The sequence below is a fragment of the Epinephelus fuscoguttatus genome, linkage group LG6 (genome assembly GCF_011397635.1).
Source record: "Epinephelus fuscoguttatus linkage group LG6, E.fuscoguttatus.final_Chr_v1".
In the NCBI taxonomy this organism is placed as follows: Eukaryota; Metazoa; Chordata; class Actinopteri; order Perciformes; family Serranidae; genus Epinephelus; species Epinephelus fuscoguttatus.
The window spans coordinates 30,858,651-30,881,652 of NC_064757.1; the positions used below are offsets into that span (position 1 = coordinate 30,858,651).

General features: G+C 41.2%; 3 protein-coding genes across 6 annotated transcripts; 2 read left to right on the plus strand and 1 right to left on the minus strand.

Moving 5' to 3' along the window:
* Positions 1-112: 112 nt before the first annotated feature.
* LOC125889705 (UDP-glucuronosyltransferase 3A1-like) lies at positions 113-8,415 on the plus strand. 3 transcript variants are annotated; one of them, XM_049577754.1, is made up of 11 exons: positions 113-278; positions 1,295-1,333; positions 1,507-1,608; positions 1,739-1,859; positions 2,133-2,296; positions 2,402-2,566; positions 3,710-3,918; positions 4,113-4,258; positions 4,356-4,441; positions 4,933-5,152; positions 5,267-8,415. In XM_049577754.1, the coding sequence occupies exons 1-11, from the start codon at positions 128-130 to the stop codon at positions 5,532-5,534; spliced, it is 1,671 nt and encodes a 556-aa protein (XP_049433711.1). In that variant the 5' UTR covers positions 113-127; the 3' UTR covers positions 5,535-8,415. The 3 variants fall into 3 exon arrangements, with proteins under 3 accessions (XP_049433711.1, XP_049433712.1, XP_049433713.1); XM_049577755.1 differs by having other exon boundaries at positions 199-278; positions 1,144-1,333; XM_049577756.1 differs by having other exon boundaries at positions 203-278; positions 1,197-1,333.
* Positions 8,416-10,884: 2,469 nt separating this feature from the next.
* Positions 10,885-16,735, plus strand: LOC125890840 (pyridoxal (pyridoxine, vitamin B6) phosphatase). The gene is made up of 2 exons (XM_049579664.1): positions 10,885-11,941; positions 15,618-16,735. The coding sequence occupies exons 1-2, from the start codon at positions 11,344-11,346 to the stop codon at positions 15,962-15,964; spliced, it is 945 nt and encodes a 314-aa protein (XP_049435621.1). The 5' UTR covers positions 10,885-11,343; the 3' UTR covers positions 15,965-16,735.
* A 74-nt stretch (positions 16,736-16,809) lies between these two features.
* On the minus strand, positions 16,810-21,142 carry mrps36 (mitochondrial ribosomal protein S36). Of its 2 annotated transcripts, XM_049579483.1 has the most exons (6): positions 21,109-21,142; positions 20,770-20,907; positions 20,405-20,507; positions 18,941-19,004; positions 18,435-18,625; positions 16,810-17,400 (listed from the first exon to the last, which is right to left on the minus strand). In XM_049579483.1, exons 3-6 carry the CDS (start codon positions 20,456-20,458, stop codon positions 17,383-17,385), a joined length of 327 nt encoding a protein of 108 aa, XP_049435440.1. In that variant the 5' UTR covers positions 20,459-20,507; positions 20,770-20,907; positions 21,109-21,142; the 3' UTR covers positions 16,810-17,382. The 2 variants fall into 2 exon arrangements, with proteins under 2 accessions (XP_049435440.1, XP_049435439.1); XM_049579482.1 differs by lacking the exon at positions 21,109-21,142 and having other exon boundaries at positions 20,770-21,096.
* Between the last annotated feature and the right edge of the window lie 1,860 nt (positions 21,143-23,002).

Below are 23,002 nucleotides of genomic sequence, written 5' to 3' on the forward strand. Positions count from 1 at the left end.
GAAATGTCTGTGCCTGATGCAGGGTGGAATCACAACAATAACATCAACGATGGCAGGATTGACCTCTCTTATTCCCTTTTTTTCCCCGATACACTCCAGCAGTTTTTCTGACTGACTTGTTTTTCTAATGACCTCTCTGACACAGAAAAGCATTGGTTGTGGCTACAATGAGTGCATTGTCCAGGATAACCTACATGTCAAGCCTGACTTACCAGCAACTGCCTGCCAGGGCACCCACAACTCTACCAACGTCCATTCAGCAGTGATGATGTGTTACGGTAGCTACTCTACTTAGCAGCCACTGCTGCCTGTTTGCCAATCAAGTTACTGTGCATGCTGTTTGTGAATTACTGAATGTGTAAAAATAGGGGCATGTATAGATAAGTAATCAGTGCTGTTTGCTAACTTTTCACATTACAGCAGATATGGCAATGTTTCTCTGCTTCATTAATTTAGTTAGATACAGGTGTGACAATAAATATCATCATTATCATCAATAAGTTTCTTCCTGTACTCAGTGATTGAGGGGGTTTCATTCTGTCAGCAGCCTTGAGAGAATGTAACTCCTGTTAACATTTCCATTTGTCTAATTTGATACAACAAGGCTCGGGGAACCCCAACACCCCACCCCTCTGACCCACCTCCCTGTCTCTTTTTCCCTCCCTTTCATTACCGCTGCAGGTCCAAGGCTCTTGGACGTCTCAGTGTCTGACTTTTAGAGAAAACAGAGCCACTCACATTATGTCATACAGACAGAATCATACTTGCAGACTTGCATCTATAACCTGAATAATACAGAATAAATCAGGGCCTTATTTCGGACGTTTTACATTTGTTGCAAGATAAAGCGTACTGGATACAGTCTTTGTTTACTGTGTAAGGATTTTGGATTTCCCTCGTGTCGACTTGACACTGCAGAGTGTCTAAGAGAGTCTTTACTCCTGCGCAAACAGTGAGATCAGAAAGAAGACTTTCAGGACTTTACATGGTGCTCTGAAAAGACAATGTAAATTTTCTGTTTTATGCTGGTAATCCTGTGTTTTTTCCTTCTAATGTCTTGTGGAAAATTTTGTGCAGATCACATTTCTGTTTTCGAGCCTGTTTGCCCAGTTACTCACTGGATCCAACTTTCTTTCTCATAAGGAATTCTTGTTCGCGCAGCAAAGTTTTCATTACAGTTTATGTTTGAATTGGAGGACTATTTTAAGAGGACCTTGGCTGCAGGTCAGCGTGCGGTATTCTAAGAACAACATGGGAATTGTATTTTGGATGTTTTCTCTTCTGGCTCTTCCAGTCCTTCAGTCTGCCAAGATCCTGACTGTCTGTCTAATTGGTGAGTAGTGGAGCAGTGGTTGTTAAAGTGTCCTTTTATGAGTAGTATTAGGGATATTACGACTGGTGAGTGAAGAAAGTAAGTGTGTACGATTCATGTAGTATATTGCAAACAGTGAGACACATGTTCAGACAGCACGGTTATTTCATGTTGTCTCCTCTCCTCTGATCCAGGAGGAAGCCACTACTTGTTACTAGATGAAATTTCTCACAACTTACATCAGCATGGCCATGAGGTCCGCATGCTCCTGCAGCTGGGCAACCCTGTGATTACAGGTCATACACTATGCACACAAATATACATACACAGAGAAATATCTGACACCATGTTTTTCATCTTTTCTCTGATGTAGTCACTCTAATTTCCATGTTTATAACTGCAAATTTCTGTTGACTGTCCTCACAGGTTTTTCCTACACAGGCCGTGCAGACAGTTACCAGACAAGCACCTGGTCCTTAGGGGAGAAATACATCAAAGAATACAATAACTGGTTCCTGGAGCAACAGAGACTGTTTTTACTGGGAAGGTATCACACGGATTTTTAGGAGACAAGCTCTCATAAGCTACCTAATCTTGTTTTCTTAAGTCTGGTTTTCCATCAGTGTTTTTAAGGCTCTTGACTTTATCTAAACATTGATCCCCAATATGTTTCTGTTTTAGACTTTTGAACCCTCCTGTATTAAAGTGAATTATCAACAGCATTGGCTTATGTCAGATTTTAATTCTTTCCCACTCCAGTGGCCTCTCTGTTTGTTTTCCTCTTACTCTGTCTCTTTTTCTTCCTCTCTCTGTCTTTCAGGGATACCTTTAATAACTTTCTAAACTTCATGGGGCACCTGTCCTATCAGTGCGACAAGCTGTTAGGGGATAAAGAGATAATAACTTTCCTCCAGAGGGAACGCTACGACATCGCCATCCTTGATGCTTTTAACCCCTGCTCCTTCATCCTGGCACACAAACTTGGTATATCTGCTGCTCATATCACTCTGGATTATGTCATAATTACCATCATCCTTTAGATCTTAACATTACTACATTTCCATGCACTTCATACTTGATTTGCCCCAGGTGTCAGCTACATAGCTTTCTATCCTGGCACTCTGAATGGTCCTCTGTCCATCGATCTCCCCAGCCCAGTCTCCTACATCCCAGTCTTCGGCTCCCAGCTGTCTGATCACATGAGTCTCTGGGGTCGTGCAAAGAACCTCTTTTATTCTGTCTTGGCTCCTGTAGGTAAGGATGGTGTTAAATAAGAGATCACATAGTGCCAAGGGGATTATCTATCTATTATCTTTAATACACACTGTAATGCAGAAGAATTTTAAATGAGTGCCTTTTTAGATATTATGAATATAGGTTTTTACATACTCATACCTCAGTGTCTTCTCATTTGTAATGTGCTGTCTCTGTATTAGTACTTTTAAATCTCACATTTCACACATCTTCCTTTTCCGCTGCTGTTAGCACATCATCTAAATATAGTAATCCATACTTTTTCTTTTTTAAACATCTTAATTTCCTCCATTCATGACTGGCTAATATTCTGTGTAAAATGATTGTACATGTAGTGAGAATATTTACATTAATTCTTCTTAAATTAAAATCTGCCTGCTTTGCTTCATTCTAACTTTGTTTGCATGCAATGAGATATTTTTTCATCTCAAAGGGATAGTTCAGATTTTTTGAAGTGGGGTTGTATGAGGCACTTATCCATAGTCAGTGTATTTCTTACAGTAGATGTCTGTCGGCATGCCCACAGGTTGGAGAAGCGGCAGGAGCACTGACTTGGAAGCTAAGCAAAATACTGCTGTGGATGGAGGGAAGCAGCCAAATGTTTTTAGCCACCAAAAAAAGTCCCACCGAAGAATATTTCTGCTGCTTCACCTTGCCATCAGACAGCCATTAACAGCCTGAGTTCCCCATCTATGCTCAATGCCACCCAATTCCACTGACAAAAGTGTAACTTTGGCTCGCTGAACACAGGAGCTGCTGCCCCCGTCCACAGCAGTACATTGCTTAGCTTCCATCTAAGTGCTTCTGCCTTCAGCTTTCAAGTTGGCACTTGTGCGGCTTCTCCAAACTGGGAGAATGCCAACTAACATCTACTGTATGTAAAACACTGACTCTGGACGAGTATCTCATACAACCCCACTTTAAAAGATCCAGACTATCCCCTTTGGCAATGGTATTTTTTTGTATCACCATCTACTACTAAATTTCTTACTGAAAGACTGTTCTGTGTTTGCAGCGAGCCAGGAAGGGATCTAGCTGATTAGTTAAGACACTAGTTATGATAATAAATCTGATTGGCTTTCACCAAATGTTTATCATACACTGTTGGTGTTTTTTGATTGTGTCTTGTGTTGTATATCAAAGGCCAGGAACTCGTATGGTCAGTGTTTAGGGAAGTAGCTGAACGCCACCTTGAGTCAGGTTCACTGCCTGGTGGTCTGGAGGAGTTACATCGAGAAGCTGAACTCTGGGCCTTCAACACTGACTTCTCACTGGAGTTCCCCCAGCCTCTTATGCCCTACACTGTGCTGGTGGGAGGTCTGCTGAATAAACCTGCGAAGCCTCCAACACAGGTTTCACCCCTTGATATACATATTTAGATACATTAATGAGACTGAGCTTTTCAAATTTCTAATTTATTTCCCTCTTTTTGTCTTTCTCACTCTAACTTCTCTTCATCTGTCTCTCTACCTGGCTTACTCAACACTGCAAATTTTTGTTTGCACATTTCTTCCATTGCCCGTACCCCTACTCTTTCAATCCTCAGGATCTGGAGTTGTGGATCTCTAATTTTGGAGAAGCAGGTTTCATTGTAGTGACTCTGGGATCAATGGTCTCTTCCGTCTCAGTGGACCCTCTGCTTGTAGAGCTGGTGGCTGGCTTCTCGAGGATCCCTCAAGGGGTGCTGTGGAGGTAAAAGCATGACACAATTGACGCAAAAAACTGGTATTTTCCAGTAATGTCAGGATATTTAGGGAAATGGCCTGAACCTGCTGTGTTTTGCTTGAAGGTACGACCCCAAACGATGGCCATCTTACCTGGACAGACCTCCCAATGTCAGGCTGTTGGACTGGCTGCCTCTAAATGACCTGCTCGGTAGGAACAGTTTCTTACCCTAACCCTGTGTTACAAACATAATTGTGCGTTGCAGTATGATAGACTGTCATTCGCCTTGTTTATTGAAGGCATTGTGGGCTATCTGAAAAAAGAATAAAATAGTATATTTCAAGACAGATTCCTGTCGAGACTGCAGCAGATAGAGACTGGGTCACTGCTGCACTGCAGATCCGTTTTTCCCATTTAATCCCTTCATATTTAAAGACATACTACAAGACCCAAGTGCTTGCTTTAAATGTACAGTAATGTTGTTTCATCACGACTATATATAGACTATAAACAGATTGAGATACAAATACGGCCGCATCACGGCAATGAAATCGACCATTTTGCGTATGCACATCCCCATGTTGTTTAAACCCTAGGACAGCCTGTTCTCATCTTGAGGATTTATGAGCCTGCACTGCACCCAAACACTCTAACTTCCTTTACTCAATACTGAAGCTTTCTCTATTTTCTGTTTACCCCAGGCCACAAAAAAGCGCGTCTGTTTATCACCCATGGTGGACAAAACAGTCTGCTCCAGGCAGTGTACCATGCTGTTCCTGTGCTGGGAATCCCTCTGTTTGGAGACCAGTTTGATAATGTGGTGAGGGCTGAAACAAAGGGACTTGGCCTCGCCATCAACCCCACGCACGTCACCAGGGAACTGCTCAGCTCCACTATTCAAACAGTCATACAGGACATCAGGTTTGTGGTTCGATGGCTGGGCAAAATTTGTGATGCCAGTAGAGAACAGAGATGTCTAACTATACTCCTCCCTTTCTCTCTCTTTATTTCTCCCAATCATTTCTCCTCTTCCAGGTTCAAGTCTTCAGCGTTGCTCCTGAGCAGGATCCACAAATCCCATCCTGTCCCTCCAGCCCTTCGATTCATTCAGTGGGTAGAGCACATCCTGCACAGCGGAGGTGGAACTCATTTAAGGCCGGCATCGCTGATGCAACCATGGTACCAGAGATACCTGTTGGACTTGGTGCTTGTTCTCTTCCTGGTGCTTCTTGGACCTGTCATTCTCTGCTGGACTTTCTGTAGGAACAAGAACAGCAGGGACAAACACAAAAAAACACAATAGCTGTACTTAGTGTTTCCTCTGGGACACTCCAGATTGATACCTCAGCTCTGTGTTAATTGTTTATCTTGGACTTTAAAGTTGAACCAATATGGGAACTTTTAAAAAATGAATTCCTGCTACTCTAAAATACTGCAAATGTTCAATAAATAAACAGTACGTGCTGTAACTGTTTTATACAAGTACACCTTTAAATACAAAAATTAGATAAGTGATAATAGGCCTTCATGTTAACGTAGGAGATGTTTGCTTTGGCCAAGTGATGAACTCAAACTCCTTTACCCCTGTAGCCCTACCAGGCCCAGAAAAGATATCTCTTAAAGATCCAGTGTGTATGATTTAGGGGGATATATTGGCAAAAATTGAATATGATATAACACCTATGTTTTCTTTAGTGTAAAATCACCTTACATATATGAATTGTTGGGTTTTTTGTAACCTCAAAATGAGTACTTATGTCTACACATGGAGCAGGTCCTTGTCCATGGAGTCTGCCATGTACCACTGCCATGTTTCTACAGTGGCCCAGAGTCAACAAACCAAACACTGCGACAAGCCAAACAGTGTCGGAAAAACACAGATTTTTAATGTGAAACTGCTTTATTCAGTGTTTATACCAGTTTAAATCACTGGGTCAATTTGTTTTGGAGAGGACGAGACCTCCGCATATAATTTGACTCCTGGTAAAAATCTCCTGAACAATGAACACTGAGGGAATCCTAACTAGGAGTTCACACTTGGCACATGTGTGACGTTTCATCTGGTTGCAGTCTGCAGTCCTCACTGCTAAATGCCTCTGAATCTTACACACTGGACCAAGGACAAAAGCATAACTTGGAAAAAGGTGGTTTTTTTCCCAGAACATTCCCTTTCATTATCTAAATGAAAGCTGCAAACTACTGCAAAGCTGAAAAATTACACAAGTTTAAAAGTGGTAACAACATTAGTGTGCAAAAAAAACTGCTGATGCCATCAATAATGTTGTTCAACTTTGCCTTTCATTTTGAGTCCTTTCTCTACCCTGAAAGATTTTCACTTTGTGTATTTCAAGTTTCACTCCAGTGGAATATCCCTAATGCCAAGTGTCCTGCCCTCTCCCCTCCCAGCGCCGTCATGTCTACCAGACGTCTCATTTGTACTGCAGCGCCACGTTGTCCAACACCTCCTTGCTGCTTTGACCTGGCTGTGCTGCAAGCAGGGGTGGTTGACAGTACTCAGGCAAACATGCACATACACCGTTAACTAAGCAACACTGATGGGCTTTTGTGTCGTTGGATTTGTCCAAATTTAGCATATGAATGTTGAGAATGTTTTTGTGTTGCGTTGCTTTGTCTGGTTTAATGAAGACAAAGAGACAGAATATACCTGAATTCTTAAAGACATGCTCTACCTGCAAAGTTTGTGTATGCATGTGTGTATGTGTGTGTGCATGTGTGTGTTTGGGGTAGCGTTATGGTCTACTGGCTCTTCAATGATTAACCACCTGCAAGTCTCAACTCTGACCCCCACACCCTCCTCTTCTGGTTTCCACTGAGTCCCCTTCCTCTTTCTAAACAAGACACAAAAGCGAACAGCAATGTTCACGGTCAGCGCTCAAGCCACTGTTGAGGGTAGACCAGGCCTTGGAGGACCCCCCCCCCCTCTGTCCTGTCCTCCCTTCCACTCTTCACATCTGTGTTGGGGGTTAGCAGGGAGGAAAATATAGATTAGCAAGGAAATAATGACCAATTAGGACAGCTTGTTCCCTGTCCATTCAGCTGTCCATTCCTTCCCTGTATTTCATTTGTCTATTTGTCTGGCAGTTGCAAGTGCCAGTGAGTCTTCCCCTGTCTCGCACGCTATCCAAAACAGGCAGGGCAGAGCAGCCAAAGCATTACAGGGCAAAAAAGAGCAAACATTAATGAAGCAGAAGAAGAATACATGAATGGAAAATAGAATACAGGAAAATCATGGTTCAAGGGAGGAAACAGAAAAACATAGCTGCCAGAATAAGAAGATAGAAGCAGTAGTGACCAGAATAAAACAGACAACTTTCCAAAAAGTAATAAACTGCCACTTTTGGCTGTTTTGATACTGTAGCTGCATTTAATTTAGTGTTCTGTTTCTTATTTTTAATTTAAGATGGAATTGCAATTGTCTGCATCTTCTTTACAACCATGACACTTTCACTACAGGTGTCAGACAGAGATGTCGCAGCTCTAATGTCAATTTTGATTAAACATGGTTTGAGCTTTTATTCAGCAGTGAAGGTGGTTATTCTGAGTGGATGTTTTGAAGCTCTGATCTGTTGGTTAGAGCCCCATCTAGTGACCTGAGAAGACGACTTAACTGAGTGTGAGACGTGTGTCTAAATAAATCATGGCTTTCTGGACAGGAATTAACCAATTCTAGAAAACAAAGCAATTAAATGTGTTCAGATACTCTTGGTAAAGGGGCCGCGTTCAGTATCTGGTTCATGACCACCAATGTATTGCTGTTAATTACTGTTACTGTTCATTTTGTGCAACTTTACACTACTGCTCCACTAGTTTTACTCCATTACATTTTTTTCTGATGGCTTTACTAGGCTACTTTCCAGATAAAGATTTTAAAAAACCATACACAGAATCAGTCCTGCAATAAATGTTTCCTTCATGAAGGTTATAATGTTCTTTTTTCAACTGTGTGATCCTTTTAGAGGATGTACTTTGTGGTGGAATTGTATTGCATTCTACCAAGAGGTGTTTCTAATATTTAATCTAACCTCATTTATATATATTGGTTGGCCAAAATATTAGAAATGCCTCTTAGAGTCCTAAAGGCAAGATTTATTGATGGGGTATTGAAGTGATAAATGGCACCTTTCTTGTCTTCTGACCAGTCAAAGCACTTTTACAATACAGAGTTAAATCCACACAGACATTCATACAGTGCTAGTCAAGGCAGCCATACAAGGTGCCACCTGCTATTCTGTTTCTACATTAATATGTCATGATCCTGGGTTTGTTAATATTCAGTTATCCCAAGGACTTTATTTTGGAGTGTTCTGTTTGTGTTCCTTCTTTCATGTTATTCATTCATGTTTAATCTGCTTCTTGTCTGGTTTTACTTCCTGTCTTTGTATGTTTTCCCGCCTGTTTTCTGTCACACCTGTCTTGTTAGTCCTTCCCTGTTCCCACAGTCTTCCCTTCACACCTGTTCTCTATTAGTCTTGTTTGCTCCACCCTAGTGTTCCACTCCACACCCTTGTTGTAAGCCAATCCCCATCTCCCTCCTTTTGACAGTGTCCTCCTGCTCCAGCTGTGTCTCATTCTTGTCATTAGTTTTCTGTGTATATATTCCTGTGTGTTTCCCCTTTGATCTTTGTCCTGCATTCATCCCTGTGTTTCTTGGTGTCGTTCCCTGCCCTGTCTTCTGTTTGTTTGTTTTTTTTTTTGCCTGAGTTCATTATATTTTTCTTGGTTGTTTTTCAGTTTAGCTTTGGTTCTGATTTCATTTGGACTTTTAGTTACTTGCCTGTTCTGGATGTTTTTTTATCAGCTGCATTAAAGCTCGCTTTTTGTTAAAAACTTCAACCTGCCTGTTAGTCTGCATGTAGGTCCTCCTTGAACTGATTTATAACAAAATATGCTTCCGCAGAAGCTGTTTAGGGTTCAGTATCTTGTACAAGGATGCTTCGACATGCAGACTGGAGAAGGAGCTGGTGATCGAACCACCAATCTTTCAATTAGAGCAATAGTAGGCAATCCGCTGTACCTCCTGAGCCACATCCCAACTAGATTGCATTTGTTGTGATAATAATAAACAGTCAACTGAGAGTATGATGAAGTTGAAAACTTTGATTCTTGCTGTTGGTTACATGTCTAGGTGATACATGCAACACATGTATTTGTTTGGAGCTACTCGTACCGTATTTGAGTATTATTTTATGCTACTTTATTCTTTTACTCCACTACATTTATCTCACATATAGTCATATTAGAAATAAAATTGTATATTAAAAAATACTGTAATCTTGTAAAATATGTCATTTTTATTTGATTTCACCTTACTGTCAGAATAAGATTCTGACACTTGTCTTGCATCCCAGAACATCAACTATAAAAATACAATACAACATTTAACCAAACAACAAAATCACACAATACAAATTACAACAGACACTACGAAGAGTGGATGCAGTGCAACATATTACTCAGTACCTATTACATACAATGTTCGACCCAGGATACTTTGGCCAGTGGTTCACTGGTCCAACCACAGGATCCAGATTTCTCCTTAGTCACTAGTTCAAGGTCCACATGGTTGAATACATTCAGCATCATACTTGCATTCAACCATGTTGTCAAGCTCTGTCAAGTAGCTGTCCGTTGTTCACTCACTCTGTAGCAAGAAACAGCACTTCAAAATATAAACGCCGTGCCAGAAATTCACTGTACTTCAAAATAAAGTGTTTTTTTTTCCCAAACTTGACATGTTTGTGAGTCACTTGCCGTCCATTCAGAATGGTCCTATGACCCACTTTTGGACCACGATCCATGAGTTGGGAACCGCTGATTTAGGCTACTTTTGTGTACATTTTATACATTAATCTACCCAACATAATATATATGAACGTAAATTAGCTCCAACTGAACTGGCTACAAGATTAGAATGCTGTTTACACATTATAGTCTCAATAGCAATAATCCAGTTAAGTAATATAGGCATTATACATAACATTCTGGGAGGCAAAGAGAGGGGCCACTGTGCATAATGATAGCAGAACTTTTACTTGGAATAGAGTCATTTTAGTGTGTGTGTGTGTGTGTGGGGGGGGGGGGGTCCAACCCAAGAGAAACTGGAATACTGCAACTCTCCTTTTACTTATCTAAACAAATCCTCTCTGAATCGTTAGACGTTTAGTGTCTTCATTCTGGCTTCCTATCAGGGTCAGGATTCACTTCAAGTTTCTTGTTCTCACGTATAGAGCCCTCCATGGTCAGGCACCTGCATACATCAGTGATCCCCTCCATTCATACAGTATATCATCAGTAGGTCCCTTAGGTCTTCAGAACAGGACCCACTGGCTGTCCTCCGCTCCAGACTCAAAATGAAAGGTGATCGAGCCTTTGAAGTGGTGACTCCAACACTTTTGAACTCTCTTCCATTAGGTTTATGGTCTGCGGTGTCCTTAGAAATTTTTAAAAAACAACTGAGGACCCATCTTTTCAAAATGGCCTCTGTCCCACCCTAAATTGTCTCGTACTTGTTTCCCTGGTGTGTTGGGGCCTCAGTAGCCTGTATTTGCTTTATGTTTAACTTTATTTTGTTGCTTTGTTTTATTTGTTATATTGCCTTTGTTTTTATTGATTGCATGTTCCTATTTTATGAAGCAATTTGTGAATTACATTTCTGTGAAAGGTGATATATTAAATACATTTTATTATTATTATTTATAATTTATTTATTTATGTAGCTCTGTTATTTACAGGTTGTGAACATAAAGAAAATAATACAATGTAATGTAAAAGCGTCCATCAGCTACAAAGAGGGCGCAATGCAATTTTCAGGATGCTGCTCATATAAGTCTTGTGACACACTCGAACCTGATTGGTTGAAGCGCTGCCGTTTGATTGGTCGGTGCTGACAGCGTGGGCGTGGCTATACGTCAATGTTTATGTAGCCCGCTGTCCGTGTATGTAACCGCACCAAGGACTCTGCAATGTGATTTCCTGACATTGATTTGTTTTCATATCGTTTCACCCGCCGTCTTCGCCACATTATGCACCAGCCGTTGCCATGGGGGACCACTAGCAGGTGAAAGACGGAAGAGACCGAGGGAAAAGCCGGAATGGCAGGCGCCTTTGGGTTCAAAGGCTGCCAGAAAATTCGAGGTCCGCAGATCCGAAGTCTGCTCGAAGCGAAGGACTTCATCCTCTTCGACTGCGACGGGGTCATATGGCACGGAGAGAAGGCGATCACGGGCGCGGCGAAGGTGGTGAGTTCGCTGATACGGCACGGCAAAAACGTAGTGTTCGTCACCAACAACTGCACCAGGCCCCGGGAGAATTATGTGCACAAGTTCTCCCGGCTCGGCTTCACCGACGTGATGCTGGAGCAGATCTTCAGCTCGTCCTACTGCTCGGCTCTCTACCTGAGAGACGTCGTCAAGGTCCGCGGCCAGGTGTTCGTCATGGGCTGCGACGGACTGCGCAGAGAGCTGCAGGAGGCGGGCATCCCCTGCGTGGAGGAGGCGGACGACCCGGACGCCACTATTTATAACTGCACCCTGGCTCCGGACGTCAAGGCGGTGCTGGTGGGACATGATGACAAACTGACTTTTCTCAAGCTGGCCAAAGCCTCGTGCTACCTGAGGGACCCGGACTGTCTGTTCCTGGCCACCGACAACGACCCCTGGCACCCTCTGTCAAGTGGAAGGATACTGCCAGGTATGGTGATGATGATCTTTGTGTCAGTGCCAAACATGCATAGATTACTGACATTGGGCACAGGTCCAGCAGCCCAGGAGGTCAGCTACAGCTAGAGCCTCAGTTTGTAGGAACTATTTTAAGCATTCCTCATAGATTTTTATTATATTGTTCTTTTTTTCTCCATACAGCTGCACATTTTATTTTATTTAACCTTTATTTACCCAGGGAGTCCCATTAAGCTTGAAACCTGGGACCTGGCCAAGGTAGCAGCCAATCAAAACACATTTTAAATCTGTGTTTATTCAAAGATATGTATATTTACCCTTGGGTGTCAGGGTAAATTAACTGTAATGAAGCTGACCTGTAGTCTGTTGTGTTCAATGCACAGTACATGGTGGGCCCAAAGGGTGATGAGGCACATAAACAATACACAGAGAGTGAGAAGAATGGCTGTAAATGGGGACCCCCCTTAATTAGCCATGGGTCCATCACAGTGAACAGTATGTCTGTTTGTATTTTATTATTTTTTTGTTTTTTATTTTACCTTTATTCATCCAGGAATTCCCATTAAGATTGAAAATGTCTTTTACAAGAGAGACCTGGCCGAAGTAGCAGCCAATCAAAATACGTTTAAAATGCAGTAAACACAACACAAAATACAAAAATCCACAGTAAAAGACAACTATTCAAACATAATGGTCTCTCAAGAAAAATGAGCACATGTCTCACCACATTCTTAATGATGCCCTTAAATTCATCAGTGGATATAAATGTTTGTAATTTTAGATCTTTTTGAGGATTATTTCATGTCCCGGGTGCAGAGTAGGAGAATGCAGTTTTCCCTAGATCTGTTAAAACACACAGAAAGGTGCAGAGGTACACTGGAGGTTTTCCCTCATATTGCTTTATAGATAAAAAATATACCAGTGCTGTTGTCTGCGAATTGTCAAAGATGTCCAAATCATAGAATGCAGAGGTGAGTATGTGACTTTGCATGTGTAATTAAACGCAGGGATACATGGTACACTGAATCAAGGCCATGTAAGATGGAGGCATACAATGTGTCATTATAATCAGCCACAGACAGAAAAGTGGCCTCCACAAGTTTTTTCGTAGCTTTGACAGTAAAACGAGTCGTAAGTCTAAAATAAAAGCCAATCTTCACTATAAGCTTCTTCACATTGCAGACTTAAGCTCCAGTAAATATATAAGTTGGTAAAGCACTTTAAATGTGAGACAGCAGAATATCAGCTGCGGTGTTATGTATGATATCTGTGGAGAGGAGTGACTCTGTGTATCCACTGTAACATGGAGGCTTGTAGCAGACTTAGACAGCCTCTGTTTATTTCCAGCGTGAACAAAATTGTTTCCAACCAACAACAGAACTGTAGAGTTATTGTTCAGGATCAAACCTGCACATTCTCGCTGCATCTCTGCTGCACTACACACTTATTTTGTCCAACATACAAACACACATGGTGTTTACTGTGATGGACCCATGGCTGAATAGGAGGGGGTCCCCACTGACTGCCTTTCTTCTCACTGCGCTTTGTTCATGTATCCCACCATGTACAGCACACACAACAGACCACACATGTCAGCTTCATTACAGTGTATTTACTCGAACACCAAAGGGTAAATATAGGTCAGTTTGAATAAACACATATTTATCTAAGAATAAATATGCATCATGTAAATGCAACATGACCTGATATATTAAGGCTAATCCTGCAAATTCCAGCTTCATCTCTGCCGCAGTGCACACTTATTTAGTATAAAATACAAATACACGTGGTGTTTACTGTGATGGATTACCCATGGCTGAATAGGGGGGCCTTCCATTGACTGCCATTCTTCTTGCTCTTTGTGCTTTGGTTGTGTAGCCCACCATGTAAAGTGCACACAACAGACAACACGTGGCAGTTTCACTACAGTATATTTACCCTACTGTCCAGTACTGTTGAAATACAGCAGTGTGCACAATTCCAAAAAGGTAAACAATATATAGAGGTGCGCGGTTGTGGTGAGGATCCAAAAACAAACAGATACATTTACGTTTTTAATGTGGACAAAATAAACAGAAACGAAGCTGAGATAAAGGTAGGTATATGGCTGAAGAGATAGACAGCTTTCTCAGTGAAGCTGTAGATGAACAAAAATTATCTGAAAATGAATTAGATTTTTTGTTGCAGAAACACCCAGTACACTCTGTTCTTTATACACTCCCTAAATTACACGAATCATGCTTTGAACTGGTCTGTGGAAGTCCCATAGTTGCAGAAAACGTCTCAATTTATCTGTACATTTATCAAGTACGTTTATCTGTGACTGTCCAGTGCTCTCATGCTCCCAGTTTGATTAAACACACATTTATTTAGGAATGAACATACATCATATAAGTGCAGCATGAACTGTTACATTAAAGGTATTGAAACCATTCTGCAGGGCCTCAAGATCAGGTGGTGATAATAAAGAGGCCTGGTGGCCTACGTTTTCAAGATGCCCACCATTTTATTACAATGATGCTGATTCTAGTCTAGACTGGTGCTTCTGTTGCATGTCACCCCTCCTCTGTCCCCTCATTTCCTGCCTCTGCCCTACTGTTACTATAAAGACAAAAATGCTCCCAAAACTATACGAAAGTGAGGTCATGATGCAGGACCTGCTGACGCAAAGTGAACCTGAGTCTTTCAGGGCCCCAGGAAGTGTGAGACTGCAGGGCCTAATCCAGTTAAAGGTTCAAGAACCTGGACTCTAATTTGTATGTTGCACTGAAATGAACTGAAACCAAAGTCTCACTGTAAAATAGCAGTACTGCACTCAGAAATAGAGGTGCTCCGATACAGTTTGTTCCTCTCCGATACAATTCTGATAACCTGAACTTGCTATTACTATTACATTAAAAAAATAAATGCAACTGTACACTACTGACCTTTTATGGCTGTGAAATGATTGCTATCATTGTTGTATGACATGGCTCAGGTTAAACCCTGAGATAAAGGATGAACAAACACAGAGGATGACACCATCTAACTTTATTTTATTGTCTAATTTTACATTTTGCTAACAGCTAACGTAACAATATTTATTCATTCATTCATTTAGTTTCCGTAACCACTCATCCTGTTAGGAGTCGTGGGGGGGCTGGAGCCTATCCCAGCTGACACTGGGTGAGAAGCAGGGTACACCCTGGACAGGTCACCAGACTTATCACAGAGCTGACACATAAAGACAACCATTCACACTCACATTCACACCTACAGCCAAGTATGGGATCGGTGCATAGGCTTGCATACTCAGCGATACCCGATCCAGCATTTTAGGCAGTATCTGAGGAATTTGATACCACTATCAGGTAGCCACTGGGCCCTATGTAGGCTGCACTGTACGTGATCAGGAGCAGACTAGCACATGCAAAAACAAGTTGGCAGTACTAAAACCATTAATCAGCACTGCAAAATAAATCTTCCTTTATCTATGTGTTACATTGGTGTTTGTGACAGTGTGTGGGTTGCTGTGGCCTTCAGGCACACAGACGAATTACTCACTGTGAATAAGTGACATGTGATACACAATATCTCAGTGGCACCCAAACATACTTGAAGAAGAGGAATCAGAGTGTGAGGATGGAGGGGAGGATGTGTCCTAAGATTCACTGTAATCTAATGTTTTGTCTCCTCTGTACCCTCTGCAGGTTCTGGGTCCCTCACCGCAGCCCTGGAGGTGTCCTCCGGCCGCAAAGCCACTGTGATCGGAAAGCCCAGCCGCTTCATGTTCGAGTGCATCTCCAGTCAGTTCAGCGGGGTGGACCCCGCCCAGTGCCTGATGATTGGGGACCGCCTAGAGACGGACATGCTGTTTGGGTCCAACTGCGGCCTCGACACCATGCTCACTCTCACCGGCGTGTCTCAGATCGAGGAGGCCCAGGAGTACAGGAATAGTGAGCTGACCACCAAGTCGGGCCTGGTGCCCGACTACGTGGTGGACACCATCGCTGATTTCTTACCCGCTTTTGAGGAACTGGATGAACAAAGCAATTGATGAGTCCTTTCGCCTCCAGTACGGAGCACAGATTGCTTCTACTGCGTTTCAAGTGCAATGTTTAGTCTGGCAAAAAAAAAAACTAACCAAAAAAAAAAGTTCCACTCGTCAGTAACACGGCGCTGACAGAATATTCTCCCGAAATAATCAGAGTAATCCAGTGCATACCTCAGTGTTTCTAGTGTTGTGCCCATTTGTGACTTGACAGTTCTTGTTGCTGTAAGTGTTTATATGATATATGAATATACTGCACTTTCTTCTTCAGAGTTCATAGCTGGTGTTTGATATTTGGGTTTTAAACATCCAGAGGTATTTTTGTAAAGCCATGAATTGCTCTGTAATGGCATTCATGTGTTTAGGAGCTGGTTTTCTTTTACTTTAGCCAGAAGGCAGACGTGCTTACTAACGCAGCTTTGTTTTCTCATATGTGTTTACCTGGGTGTGACTTCTCCTTGATGAACTCACAGCAAGAGGAGATGATTAAAAACTGAAACTGTACGAGCTTCTCTCAGCTCTGGTGAAAATGACAATCTGCCAGGCAGACAGGTGAAGTGTATAATCACTTTTGGCCTTTCTGTCACATCTGTGCTACTTGTGCCAATATTCATCCGAGTGCTAAACAGCTTACTGATCTCATAGTTAGAAAACCTGTGACACATGGATGGTGGCTGGTCATACTGCACTGTTGTGAAATTTCAATGTTGTTAATGTTTACCATATAGAGCATGCCAGCAACCGTAACAACAATAAATACCTGAGATTAATCCTAAATATGTTCACATGTCCTTATCTTCTGCTTGTTTTGTGTCTAAGCGTTTACGCCAAGCATGATAAGAACACCACAATCAAAATACAATATGCTTTTAATCATTTAAATTCAGCAGTAGTTCACATAAACACCATTTCACTCAGTCATAATTCAACTTGATTTCCAGCGTCTCTTCAGCCTTGTTTGGGTCCAACAAACAGATGAGTTAGTGGATTGCAGTGAAAGGCATGAAATCATTTTATTCTATGCACCAGAGCCTTGTGCTTGGATTGAAGTGTGGTGGTAGTGCAAGTAAAGCTCAATAAAATAATGACAAAATTAAGAAAAACCAAACGGATATAATGTTGAACAAAAACAAGAAACCTGGAGGAATAGCTGCAGTGACAGTACAGTGAGTATGAAAAACCTGGACGCTATTGGTTATGGCTTTGCTGTGCGTAATAACAACCAAGATATCCGTTTAAATACAATTAAGATTTAACATCTAGAAAATAAACGTATGTACATTTTAACAGGATTTATCCAATACTTTATTCTACATCATGTCTCATGTGGCATTAGGTTGTCTTGTGCTGAGGAACAGAGTTAAAGACACACACTGATCTCCAACAGGTAAGGACTTTGGTTGCAGTGAATGAGTTGCTTCATGTCACTCTGGTCCACCACGCTGCCAAGAAAGACAGAAAGAACACAAATTTGTAAGAAAAAACACTTATCTATAAATAAGGAACATGGCATGAGCACAGGTTTAAGTTTACATTTTCAAGTTATCCAACTAGTTGTAAAATTTTAAAATTATTAAATCTAAAATTATCTTAAGGTGCTGTAAATCGTAAAACATCACACAACCTACTACAGTATCAATGCAGACAACAGATGAACTCTATGGGTGCTTTAAGGCCAAAGATAACTATGCAGGTTTATCTTGACTCTAAGACAAAGGTTATATTGTTCTCACTGATACCAAAGTTAAAAGGCCAGCTTGTTAGAGTGAAATGCTCTGGGTACAGTCTAACGGCACTGACGCACCAAGCCAATAATCAGCCGTGAGTCAATGTCAGGTTGTTGGTGAGCATCTCTTGCCCTACTTATTGTGGTATGTCTTGCACTGCTGGCACTAGTCGGCCCATATCAGCCTTTGTCTGCCTTTTTTCTGTCTGATTTAGCATGATCAATCGGCATCAGAGACAGAAGAGGCTGTGGGTGAATGAAATCACTCTTGATTGGCAGTTCAACTCAGTGGACAAGAAGAGAAACAGAAGTGAGAAAAGCGAACAAATGGCTAAAGTTAAGAGGGAGTGAGATTAAAAAAAAACAATCTTGTTATATTAGGTAAAATTGTTTCTTTTAACCTTTGAGCTCTTTAGTGGAAACAGTTTGTATTGGTTTGTGTTACTGTTTGCTAGCCCAAGGTAAATATAAGGTAGCTTATAGCTAAAAGGTAGCTTCTTGAATCCATGCAGTTGATCTTCCAGTTTTCTTTTTGAATGACAGACTTGGACTACTGTTCAGTTATTTCCTCTCGAGCAGGCGCAGAACATAACTGCTAGTTGATCGTTGGCTGTAGTCCTTGTGGTGTGTTTAAGTGCAACTTTTTGGCTTAGACACAGGCAACGTGAGGCAACGCAACGGTTGGCCTCCATCGCCACTAATTCTTTGCTATCGGCTTGGTGTGTTTGGGTGTTCTGTTTGACCCCTCACCTGGATGAATTCCATTTCCTCCGCTGCCATCGGTCTCCTGCGGTACCTTGCAGGTAGTAGCTGAATAGAGGCCAAGGTGTCTGGCGTGCCAGAGATGGGGGTCAAAGGTACATGAGGTCTTGATAACGGAGGCGGCGCTGGATTGTTGTGCGGTGGTAAATCAACTGCTAACGTTTTCAATGCCTCTTGGACTAGAAATGGAAAGGAAAAAAGTCAGTATTGATAAGAGTAGCTCAAGAAGCATTGAGGAGACATTACACATAATCAGTTAAGAAAACATAAAACAATAACAGTTCATGTGTTGGGTCAAATTCTAGTTACCCTTACACTGTTTCAAATCAATCATTTCTAACCACACTGCAGATTTATTGTACACACATGATCTCAACCTGAAGTGATGTTAACATCTGGCCTGCTGGGCACAGACAGAACAAATACAATGTGAAACAATAAAAGAGGAAGACTATGTCCAATGTCTGACCATTAGTTACTTTCATCATACTTACCATTGGGCCGTGCCATGTCATGTCTGTTGGGGAACTTGATCAGAGGAGCGTGAGGCCGAACAGCCTGCGAACACACATAAAAACAAGCAGCTGTGTGAACTGTGTAAGATAAAGGGTCAGGTGACCCCAAACATCTGTGGAATATTTGAGGTATCTGCCTCTGAGAACGATTTACAATGGTGATAAACACCTAAATTACACAACAAACAAATTGTGTCCTCCTCTGGGGTGGTGTTAAACCATCCAGTCTCTATGGCTTATGGTAAAGTTCCTGAGTGAAATTATGGCGCGTGGACAGGTAGCTGGAGAGATGCCTGTTTGCCGAGGTGCACTTCAGCAAGACACTGAACCCCCAACTGCTCGGGGCGCCTGTTCAAGCAGCCCTCTTGCTCTGACATCTCTCCATTTAATGCATATATAGGTCCTGTTTGTGAATGTGTGTGTATATGACAACAGAGTGAAAACATCTGAATTTGAATCATCTCGTTAATCCTCAGGGATAAACAAGATGATTGTCTTCTTTATCTTGACTATATCACAATTTATTCATTTTATCGCTGCTGTACAGCAGCCTAGCAAAGTCTTATATTTTATATATGTCATATTTTCATTCAGTATTTTGACTTCTGCACTATCTTGTGTGTTGTGTCTCATGTCTTGGAATCCTCATTTTAGCTTGCGTGTGTTTCTTTTATACATTTTACAGTAGCATTATTGGAGAGTTTCATTGCCAACTATAAATAACAAGACTTTAAATCCTGAAATGGAACTGGACTAAACAAAACAAAGCAAATTTAGAGATGAAAATAAAAAACATTGCTCTGGAAAACAAAGAGAGGTATTCTTATAATCTGTTTTCAAATTCATCAAGCAACCAAAAAATAATCAAAAACTTAATTGATGACATATAAAAATAATCATTAGATGCTGTCCTAATCCATACAAACATTGTTTACATGCTTGCTAGGCTGTGAATTTAACATTTGTTACAAGCAAAAAGGCTGTCATGCATGTTTATGTGAGAGAACATCACAAAATAACTAACTATTAAGTGACTGAATAATGGTGAATAATGAGTTTCTATCCTAACTGACAGCTGCTTTTAGCTAAACCTCATGTATGGACAAAGTTAGCTAAGGTTAGCCTATATCCTGGGTAGCTCTAACTCGGTAAAATAGCACTAACAGACCGGGATAACAGGGAAAATATCAATAACCACTGATAATAATTCAGTCAGGGAAAAGCTTTTCTGTCGCTGTACATTTATATAACATGTCTCTGTGTGTTTTGCGGTTAAACAAGGACACCAACAAGGGTACGACCGGATTTGTCACTTAAAAAGGCCTCAACAAAAACAACCGACTTGATCCAAACAACAGAAAAATGATCTGTTTGCTCCACAACAATAATCTGAGCTCAACACACTGATGTCTACAGTCATTTAAAAATCAGGAGCAGCATTACCTGGATAACTCGGGCGGCGGGGGCTGCCATTTTGGAGCTGACTTTGCTTCCCATGACGACCTCACGGGTTCACTTCCGGTATAAAAATAACAGCTCGTTGCAGCTGCGGAAACACACCACAAGATGGCGCCGCCGTCACTACAAACAGTGACGTCTATACCATAAGTGGTCCAGAGGATGCGGTTCATGGTAATGGTGCAGAGAGGGTAAGGTGCCTCTCACAGTACACACATGAATAGCATCAATAGGCGACTGATATTTAGACAATACAGCAATAATATTAATCGTATTAACGTGTGACTATACGGTAAGTATATGGTTAACAATAAAGCTACATTTTGAGTCTGCTATTAGCGATACTTTACCTCTTTGTCCTTATCTCTTTGGCGGTTATGGCAGGCAGCAGATAGATATGTTGACCCTGTGGTTGTCCCTGCGATGTCAAATCCTCAGGCCATAACTTTACTGCAGCCTGCTGTCACTCCCGGCTGTAAATTAGCTTCCTGTCAAAAAAGGACATACAGAAATAGACCAATAAAACACCTTAATCCGCTGTAAAGCACAACCAGCCGAGGTCAGGTGAGGCTCCAGAGGCTTTTATCCCCTTTAAAACTACTACAGGGCACTAGAATTGTCTCTGTGATACCTTAAAATGTCAATATAAGAGTACTGCGCTAGGTCAAAGACAAATATCATACCCCTACCTTTAATTTCACTCCGCCTTGGAGAAAGAAAAAATCGATAGCAGGTCAAATGGCCAAGGCTCGTCCAATCAGAGGCGAGGAAATCAGCAGAGACCGTTCATGAGAGAAGATGAGTCACCAGAAGTAAACTCACAGTGCGCTTTACACAGATTAAAGCACGAATCTGTCATGCTGCATTGCACATAGACATACATTTACATATAATAGAATAGAGACAGACATCAGTCACCCTGCTATATATTTACAACCTAAATAAAAGCAATTATTGGCCCGACATAATACCCAGGAATTACATGACATTAAACAGATTAAAAAACAAAACAAAACAAAACTGGGTGCTCAAAATCAAAGCAGCAGAAGCAGGATATCCTGACTTCAAAATCAGAATCAGAAATACTTTATTGATCCCTGAGGAGAAAATGCAGTCACTCAAATGTAAAGAACAGAGACTTATAAGAACTAAGAATAAGAGTATGAAATAAAAGTATAAATGAAAATGTGCATTATGCTTCTGCGTTTAACACTAGTGCTTAGGATATTAAAAAATAAAACAAAATATATATCGTCGCTGGACCGAGGCTTTAAGTGTGAAATTTAACTACAACACATACATCAATAAAACAAACAAGAGTAGAATAATATTAAACATAAGAAATATATACAGTTATGCGCATGATAAAGTCGTAGTCTATACAGAAAAATATTCCACAGTTGAAAACTACACAGAATATTCCAGCAGCTGAATTATTGCACCCAATAGATAATTATTAATTAGAAATGCAGAAGGTAAATGAAGTCCAGATGACGGTGTATGCTACTGACTCAGTGTCTGCCATAAAACACCATGATTTCGACTGCTTTCACAGGCTGAATAATGTGTTTCCTGAAGAGTAAAATCAGTGGAGTGCCCCTTTGGTTCAAAAGAATAAAACCTTTGAACAGAAACTACTGTGGAGTAATTCTTGTAGATTGGCTTCATAGTCTGAAATTCAGAAGGATGGCGTTAAACCAACGTGTTACCACTACTGCAAGCTGGTGGAGCATCTTTTTTAAAAAGGCTCTTTGTAAATGCGGTCAGGCGCAACATCGCCATCTACCGGATCCATTATTTATTGCACGGTTCTCTAAAGCCTTATAATGTTTAATGTCTTTTTTTTACTCATGTGTAATTCAACACTTATAAACAATAAAGCTAATCCCCAGCCCCTGACCTAATGTGTGAGATGAGATAATGTCAAAACATTTATGACATGTTCATTGTATGATATATAGTGCAGACTGCAGAGAGAAACCTTGGTGTTAATTTGTGCATGCTGTTTAATGTTCTGTCACTAATATGGGCTTAGTTAAATGATAGATTTTATTTCATTAAAGCTTTGCTCTATTTTGACATTTTCAAGTCTATGTTGTGTATGTCCCTGCATAATAGTTCAGAATAGTTCCAGAATAAAAAGCTGACATTATACGAGATGTCTGCAAACCACATATGTTACATTTTTATGTTTCAAACGAATCATATCAACATTTCTAAAGTGACGTAGTTTAGATTGCATGTATATGAGCTGAGTTTCCCATCAGATGGAGGCAGGGATGGTGGCTGGCATGAGACCTTGGCAAGTTACCTGCCAAGCAGGCCGTGTTTTGGGAGACTAAACCTTGTATTTCTTAATGAGAGATTGGAACTGGTAAATCACCAGTCTCCACCCCACCTGCATCAGACTGTCACTCCTGACTAGACCACTCATCCCAAGATTACATTACAGCGCCCTTCAGACCTGGGACTTTATCTTTAAACATACCAGGCAGGATAAAGAGAGGACTGACGTGAGTGGTATATGGACTTTGCACCTTTATGTTGTTTTACTCTGTTGATCCTGTATGTATTATTTAAAGT